General features: G+C 42.8%; 1 protein-coding gene across 1 annotated transcript in view; it reads left to right on the forward strand.

Moving 5' to 3' along the window:
- Positions 1-8,723, forward strand: part of unm_sa1614 (un-named sa1614) — an 86,964-nt gene extending 78,241 nt beyond the window's left edge. The window contains exons 25-28 of the mRNA XM_084166541.1: positions 1,609-1,670; positions 3,488-3,663; positions 4,224-4,346; positions 7,086-8,723. Coding sequence (XP_084022667.1) covers positions 1,609-1,670; positions 3,488-3,663; positions 4,224-4,346; positions 7,086-7,160 — 436 coding nt within the window. The 3' untranslated portion in view covers positions 7,161-8,723. The remainder of the gene's footprint in view (positions 1-1,608; positions 1,671-3,487; positions 3,664-4,223; positions 4,347-7,085) is intronic.
- Positions 8,724-9,359: the final 636 nt, after the last annotated feature.

Consider the following 9,359-nt stretch of genomic DNA (forward strand, 5'->3'; position numbering starts at 1 on the left):
GTGTCAAGGCAAAAATCTGGGGAAGGGTACCAAACAATGTCTGCAGCATTGAAGGTCCCCAAGAACACAGTGGCCTCCATCATTCTTAAATGGAAGATGTTTGTAACCACCAAGATTCTTCCTAGAGGGAGAGAAGGGCCTTGGCCAGGGAGGTAACCAAGAACCCGATGGTCACTCTGACAGAGCTCCAGAGTTCCTTTGTAGAGATGGGTGAACCTTCCAGAAGGACAACCATCTCTGCAGCACTCCACCAATCAGGCCTTTATGGTAGAGTGGCCAGACGGAAGCCACTCCTCCCAGTAAAAGGTGCATGACAGCCCACTTGGAGTTTGCCAAAAGGCACCTAAAGTATTCAGACCATGAGAAACAAGATTCTCTGGTCTGATGAAACCAAGATTGAACTCTTTGGCCTGAATGCCAAGCGTCACGTCTGGAGGAAACCTGGCTCCATCCCTTACGGTGAAGCATGGTGGTGGCATCATCATGCTGTGGGGATGTTTTTCAGCGGCAAGGACTGGGAGACTGGTCAGGATTGAGGGAAAGCTGAACGGAGCAAAGTACAGAGAGATCCTTGATGAAAACCTGCTCCAAAGCGCTCAGGACCTCAGACTGGGGTGAGGGTTCACCTTCCAACAGAACAATGACCCTAAGCACACAGCCAAGACAACGAAAGAGTGGCTTCGGGACAAGTCTCTGAATGTCCTTGAGTGGCCCAGCCAGAACCCGGACTTGAACCCTTGCTAACATCTCTAGAGAGACCTGAAATAGCTGTGCAGCGACGCTCCCCATCCAACCTGACAGAGCTTGAGAGGATCTGCAGAGAAGAATGGGAGAAACTCCCCAAATACAGGTGTGCCAAGCTTGTAGCGTCATATCCAAGAAGACTCAAGGCTGTAATCGCTGCCAAAGGTGATTCAACAAAGTACTGAGTAAAGGGTCTGAATACTTATGTAAATGTGATATTTCCGTTTTTGATATTTATTATAAAAATAAAAAACAGAAATATCATATTTACATAAGTATTCAGACCCTTTACTCAGTACTAACATTTCTAAAAACCTGTTTTTGCTTTGTTATTATGGGGAATTGTGTGTAGATTGATGAGGGGATTTTTTAAAATACATTTTAGAATAAGGCTGTAACGTAACAAAATGTGGAAAAGGTCAAGGGGTCTGAATACTTTCTGAATGCACTGTAAATATATACCAAGATTTACGCCCATTGGTAGAGAGAGAGAAAGGTGATAATTGCAAGAGTGTACCCATAGGTTAAACAGAAAGCGTGAGGAATGTACATTATTTTGCGGTGCTCGTAGGCTATAAGGTAAATAGGTGAATGACATTCCACACGTGGCTAATAGAAGAGAAGAGACATTACGCTATGCTGATGATACATTTGTATACATTCCCACTATGCCCGTAGAATAGGAAATTATGTCAATTATATTATGCTTACTGTATGAACTTAAATGGAGCAAGACATTCAGACCAGCCTTACTGATTGAGCCATCGTAAACTACATCCAGTAACTGTCACCAGATACATCAGTTTATTCTCTCATAACACTGTGCCAACTACTGTATACATTGTCTTGCCCCGTCCATTTCAGCTCAGGTTCTCCAAAATACTCTGTGACTGCCCTCAACTCCCTATCTGAACTGCCAGAGAGAGGTAAACTATTCTATCTACAGTGGGGAAAAAAAGTATTTAGTCAGCCACCAATTGTGCAAGTTCTCCCACTTAAAAAGATGAGAGAGGCCTGTAATTTTCATCATATGTACACGTCAACTATGACAGACAAATTGAGATTTTTTTTTCCAGAAAATCACATTGTAGGATTTTTTATGAATTTATTTGCAAATTATGGTGGAAAATAAGTATTTGGTCACCTACAAACAAGCAAGATTTCTGGCTCTCACAGACCTGTAACTTCTTCTTTAAGAGGCTCCTCTGTCCTCCACTCGTTACCTGTATTAATGGCACCTGTTTGAACTTGTTATCAGTATAAAAGACACCTGTCCACAACCTCAAACAGTCACACTCCAAACTCCACTATGGCCAAGACCAAAGAGCTGTCAAAGGACACCAGAAACAAAATTGTAGACCTGCACCAGGCTGGGAAGACTGAATCTGCAATAGGTAAGCAGCTTGGTTTGAAGAAATCAACTGTGGGAGCAATTATTAGGAAATGGAAGACATACAAGACCACTGATAATCTCCCTCGATCTGGGGCTCCACGCAAGATCTCACCCCGTGGGGTCAAAATGATCACAAGAACGGTGAGCAAAAATCCCAGAACCACACGGGGGGACCTAGTGAATGACCTGCAGAGAGCTGGGACCAAAGTAACAAAGCCTACCATCAGTAACACACTACGCCGCCAGGGACTCAAATCCTGCAGTGCCAGACGTGTCCCCCTGCTTAAGCCAGTACATGTCTAGGCCCGTCTGAAGTTTGCTAAAGTGCATTTGGATGATCCAGAAGAGGATTGGGAGAATGTCATATGGTCAGATGAAACCAAAATATAACTTTTTGGTAAAAACTCAACTCGTCGTATTTGGAGGACAAAGAATGCTGAGTTGCATCCAAAGAACACCATACCTACTGTGAAGCATGGGGGTGGAAACATCATGCTTTGGGGCTGTTTTTCTGCAAAGGGACCAGGACGACTGATCCGTGTAAAGGAAAGAATGAATGGGGCCATGTATCGTGAGATTTTGAGTGAAAACCTCCTTCCATCAGCAAGGGCATTGAAGATGAAACGTGGCTGGGTCTTTCAGCATGACAATGATCCCAAACACACCGCCCGGGCAACGAAGGAGTGGCTTCGTAAGAAGCATTTCAAGGTCCTGGAGTGGCCTAGCCAGTCTCCAGATCTCAACCCCATAGAACATCTTTGGAGGGAGTTGAAAGTATGTGTTGCCCAGCGACAGCCCCAAAACATCACTACTCTAGAGGAGATCTGCATGGAGGAATGGGCCAAAATACCAGCAACAGTGTGTGAAAACCTTGTGAAGACCTGTGTCATTACCAACAAAGGGTATATAACAAAGTATTGAGAAACTTTTGTTATTGACCAAATACTTATTTTCCACCGTAATTTGTAAATAAATTCATTAAGAATCCTACAATGTGATTTTCTGGATTTCTTTTTCTAATTTTGTCTGTCATAGTTGACGTGTACCTATGATGAAAATTACAGGCCTCTCTCATCTTTTTAAGTGGGAGAACTTGCACAATTGGTGGCTGACTAAATACTTTTTTTCCCCACTGTATGTTTTACAGATTTAATCTATTTTACTCATGTTTGTATCACACATGTGAAAGCACATCCTTTTCAGTAGCAACATTGGGTAACACCTGTTTCTTGAAGTGTTTGGTAGTTGTAAAACCACACATGATCATTCTCCATAGTATGCTCTCTACATAGAATTCAACCACATTTATTTCACAGACATAACAGGCCTTTATTGCTTTCTCTCCCCCAGGATTCCGCGCAGATGGAGAGAGCAAATCGTCCCATTTTGTCTATCAGATGCCTCAGCCCAGCAGCAGACACCCTCCCCTAAACTCCCCCATGGCCCCTGGCTCCTTTAGCCTGCAGTCCAATGGGGCCTCCTCCCACTATGGCGATCCCCCGCACCCCCTGCCCAGGAGAGTACTGGTGAGAGGGGGCAGACTGACTCTCTTCCTTACATTCTTTTTTGTTAGAGAGGACAACAATTCATTTTCATCATCAATTGTTTGATATTATTTCTTTGGTATTTCAATTTAGTAGAGGCCAAGGCATAGCAGACTAAATTTCAGTTTGAATATTGCTGTATTTAGTTGTTTTCCTTCTAAAGGCCGGGCATTTTTATTCTGTTTCGATAATCTGTGTTTTTTAGACAAGCAGCCCTTGGATACTTCAAATAGCTCTATCTGCTAGGCTCCGGCAAGTAGTTGGCAACTCCAAATCTTAGTCAACACAGCAGCATTAGTTCCCTTAATACTCAGTTTGAAATCTTTTCTTACTCTGATGACAGAGAAATAAGTATTTTGACGTTTTCCCTGAATCATTACTGTGGGGCATACACCTATTTTTCTCCATTGATATGGGTGTTTCCCCCCTCAGAGCAAATATGTTATTTTGGTTTAGCACAGGTTTGGCTTAGTCACCCTTAGGGATGGTGTAATATTTGTATTTCCTTACTGGTGTGGTGTCTCTATCTGCTTGTTTTCCAGCCCAAGCCAAAAGTAATGCGGGTTCAAGCCATCTATGACTGTGTGGGTGACCACCATGATGAGCTCACTTTCAACGAGGGCGAGGTATTGGTTGTGCTTGGGGAGGACAATGCTGATTGGTGGGTAGGTATCTCTCGGTTACAGGTAGAAGTTGCCCTCAGACACAGATTTAGTAACAGATTACCCTCCACAAATCTGTTTTGGCAGTAGGCCGCCTTCAGTGTGTAGATTCAAAGTCTTGGGGCAACACCTTAATTGATATAGTAAACAAAATGTGCAAAAAAAATACCTTTATTTTGACATGGAAGTCGTACTGAGACTAGGGTCTCTTTTACAGATGAGCCCTGCATAAATACATCAAACAAATACAATATACAAAATTACAAAACATGTGGGAAAAACAGACACAATTAACTCAGCTGCTTGCAATTGGCGCTGACCTTAACCATTCATTGGAGGGGTAAACCATTTAGTGATCAGTGTTTATGAAGGGACTCATACATTCTGTGTTGTCCAGGCTGGTAAATCGTGCATAGCCACAGGATTGGGTCTGCTCTTCTGTTTCTGTTGTGTAAATAATCCCAAGGTTTACAAGCCAACATGCACCATTAGAGAGCCAGGGCGGTCAATCTTGTTTCCAAACCGTAACACTCTGTCACATCTGTATCAAAACACTGGGCCCTCAATGACTTTTACTGTTGTTACCTCCAGTATCATATCTCGTCTGTCTCTCTCAGTAAAAAGCTAAATGGTCTACAAGTTATCTGATTTACAGTAAATCCTCCTCCTTGTGAATTGCGACAGAAATCCCTGTTCAAATAATAGTTTCCCCTTCCTGTTAGCTAGAGTATCTGCGTGATAATTGACAGAATCATGTACTGATTGAGTAAGGCGATGGACAGCCAAAAGACATGCTTGTCAGTTTGCGAGAAAAAGGTGAATAGTTCACACAGCAGTCTGAACTCTGGCAGACGGACAGCGGGACAGCTGGAATTGGTCCGGACCAGATTCCTCACCGTTGACCTTGTTTAATTCAGGCTCCATATCTGCATCAATGAGTCGTCTACAAGACTTCCAACCAGGCCCTCATAATGCCTTCCAGATTAGGTTTTTTACCCTCGTCAATATCCTTCAGATGGCTCTGGCGAAGAAATACACTACATGGCCAAAAGTATCATCATCTCATTCCAAAATCATGGGCATTAATATGGAGTTGGTCCCGCCACTCTTCTGGGAAGGCTTTCCACTAGATGTTGGATCATTGCTGCGGGGACTTGCTTCCATTCAGCCACAAGGGCATTAGTGAGGTCGGGCACTGATGTTGGGCAATTAGGCCAGGTTAGCAGTCGGCGTTCCAATTCATCCCAAAAGTGTTTGATGGGGTTGAGGTCAGTGCTCTGTGCAGGCCAGTCAAGTTCTTCCACACCGATCTTGACAAACCAGTTCTGTATGGACCTCGCTTTGTTCACGGAGGCATTGTTATGCTGAAACAGGAAAGGGCCTTCCCCAAACTGTTGCCACAAAGTTGGAAGTACAGAATCGTCTAGAATGTCATTGTATGCTGTAGCGTTAAAGATTTCCCTTCACTGGAAATAAGTGGCCTAGCCCGAACCATGAAAAACAGCCCCAGACCATTATTCCTCCTCCAAACTTTAGTTGGCACTATGCAAATGGAGGGTAGTGTTCTCCTGGCATCCGGCAAACCCGGATTCGTACGTCGTACTGCCAGTTGGTGAAGCGTGATTCATCACTCCAGAAAACGCGCTTCCACTGCTCCAGAGTCCAATGGCGGCAAGCTTTACGCCACTCCAGCTGGCGCTTGGCATTGCGGATTGTGATCTTAGGCTTCTGTGCGGCTGCTCGGCCATGAAAACCCATTTCATGAAGCTCTCGACTAACAGTTATTGTGCTGACCTTGCTTCCAGAAGCAGTTTGGAGTGTTTTACGTGCTTCAGCACTGGGCGGTCCCATTCTCTGAGCTTGTGTAGCCTACCACTTCGCGGCTGAGCCGTTGTTGCTCCTAGATGTTTCCACTTCACAATAACAGCACTTACAGTTGACTGGGGCAGCTCTAGCATTGCAGAAATTTGACGAACTGACTTGTTGGAAAGGTGGCATCCTATGATGGAGCCACGTTGAAAGTCACTGAGCTCTTAGGTATGGGCCATTCTACTGCCAATGTTTGTCTACGGAGCTTGCATGGCTGTGTGCTTGATTTTATACACCTGTCAGCAACGGGTGTGGCTGAAATAGCCGAAGGGGTGTCCACTAATTTGAAGGAGTGTCCACATACTTTTGGCGTACATCTCACAAGATGTAGAGCAGCAGGGAGAGACAAACTGTGTGAGAGCGAAGGGGAAAGAGACAGCAGAAGATAGAGGAAGAGAATGAGCACAGTGAAACAAAGTTAGGGCTCTATTCAATCTGTAAAACAGAAGCGTTACAGATTCCGCAATAGAAATGTTAAGGTCATTTCCGATTTGAGCCAACATATGCAGAGTTTACCGTGTAAAGCTGAACTTCCGCAATGTGGATTGAATAGTTACGAAAGAAAACAATAAACGTAAGATGGAAAGACAATTATAGCATGTCTAGACCAACCCAAAGATCCCCTTTCATACAGGATACAGACCTGGGTTCAAATACATGTGTATTTGAGGATCCGGTATTCAAAATACTTTTTTCTGTGTATTTTAGTATTTTCAAATACACAGCCCGAAAACAAATACTTTTATTTGAGTTTTTGAATGGTTATTTGTAAAAACAAATAAATGGGTTAAAAGCATTGGAGTGTATTTGAGTCAGTATATTTGAGTATTTTCAAATACTTCCCATCAAGATTTCGTTCTTTTGTCCTCACAGCATGGATACGTTGACGGCCAGCCAAACAAGAAAGGCCTGTTCCCTTCATCTTTCGTCCATGCGTTGTCTGACTGACACAAGCCAAAAGCTGGAGCACATGTTCTGTAACCTAGCAACCTGCCACCCTTCCCAAGGACTTCAGGACCAGGCTCAAACTTCTCCCTACCTAATTGTTAACCTATAGATGTACGGGCTACCGGACCCGGGGCTCAGGGATGGCTAACTCTGGAGATCCTTTCGATCTCCACTGAGTTGTTAGGGGACCTTTTTTACTGAACAATGTCTGTTTTTTTATGATTTGTGTTTTGCTTTTCGTGTGTCGTTGTGTAAATAATGGGTTTTTTACATGTGTATATAAATGTGTAGTTTAATGTGTTTATTGTATTTTGATGTGTATTGTTGTGCTGTACAGGGCTCATCTGGAAAAGAGACCTTGGTTTCAGCCATGACTCCCTGTCAAAATAGAGGTTAAAATAAAATACTAGAGGATCATGGGGCACTCTGTAACTTTGGTTCTGATCATGAATGTACGCCGTTGGAGAGAACATTGTTTGAAGATCACTGCTCAAGTTTTCCTCATCTTGTGGAAGCCATATGTTTACATTTTTTGCATGACCAAATCTTGTACAATACATAAATTCATATTATTGAATAGTTAACTCGCATCCACCTGTGGGCTGCCACGTAGAAATAAGAAAAACATTTTAAAAAGCAACACAAATACGAAGTATGAATCACCATGATCGTAAAAAAGAAAATAATAAATAATTGAGCCTGTTTATATGTTTGGACTTTATAGATTGTTTATTTGTATGTGTTAGGCTTTAGCTGAGGTTATTCTTTACAGAGTCAAGTGTATTTGTCCAGGCCTCAATTGTTTCTTAATTAGCACCATTAATTCTTACTGTAGATCATTCTAATGTTATAACTTCTAATAGTAACTGTGTCTTCTGGCGAATTAGGAGAGAGTGAGGTGATTGCCATTTAGGAGCCAACATCTTTTTTGCGGCAGTGCTGCATGCCAGCAGTAATCGTCTCTGATTTATTGAGAGATTCAAGGAGCTATCATCGTTAAGAAACATAGTAGATGCAAAGCATTGAATATTTACATTCATGCACATTAATTTTGTAACTTGGTCTCAGCAGCATTTAACTGCAGGGCACTCCCACATCATATGAAGGAATGTGCCTACCTGATTTAGGGGACATAGTGGACAGTTGAGAGTTGGGGCCTTTCATCATAAAACGTTTCCTTGGTGTTAAATACAGTCTGTGAACAAACTTAAAATGTATAAATTGATGGTTTGGATTACAGGATGCCAAGGTCATATTTTTACATATTCTGTTCCAGTCAAAGGGTTGTTCAAATTCACTTAGATCTGTGGACAATACTTTTTTAATGGCTAGCTCAGAATATGAGCTTTCCAAAAGTTGTTTATACAATGCATTCGGAAAGTATTCAGACCCCTTGACTTTTTCCACATTTTGTTATGTTACAGCCTTATTCTAAAATTGATTAAATAGTTTTTTCCTCTCAATCTACACACAATACCCCATAATGACAAACCAAAAGCAGGTTTTTTGACATTTTTGCAAATGTATTACAAATAAAAAACTGAAATATTACATTTACATAAGTATTCAGACTCTTTTCTCAGTACTTTTGTTGAAGCACCTTTGGCTGCGATTACAGTCTCGAGTGAGTATGATGCTACAAGCTTGGCACACCTGTATTTGGGGATTTTCTCCCATTCTTCTCTGCAGGTTGGATGGGGAGCGTCGCTGCACAGCTATTTTCAGGTCTCTCCAGAGAGGTTCGATCGGGTTCAAGTCCGGGCTCTGGCTAGGCCACTCAAGGACATTCAGAGACTTGTCTAGAAGCCACTCTTTCATTGTCTTGGCTGTGTGCTAAGGGACGTTGTCCTGTTGGAAGTTGAACCTTCGCCTTAGTCTGAGGTCCTGAGCGCTCTGGAGCAGGTTTTCATCAAGGATATCTCTCTGTACTTTGCTCCATTCATCTTTCCCTCAATCCTGACTAGCCTCCCAGTCCCTGCCACTGAAAAACATCCCCACAGCAAGATGCTGCCACCACCATGCTTCACCGTTAGGATGGTGGCAGGTTTCCTCCAGACGTGACACTTGACATTCAGGCCAAATAGTTAAATCTTGGTTTCATCGGACGAGATAATGTTGTTTCTCATGGTCTGAGAGTCTTTTAGGTGCTTTTTGGCAAACTCCAAGCAGGCTGTCAGGTGCCTTTTACTGAGGAGTGGC

The sequence above is a fragment of the Coregonus lavaretus genome (assembly GCF_964263955.1).
Source record: "Coregonus lavaretus genome assembly, chromosome: 8".
NCBI classification, from domain to species: domain Eukaryota; kingdom Metazoa; phylum Chordata; class Actinopteri; order Salmoniformes; family Salmonidae; genus Coregonus; species Coregonus lavaretus.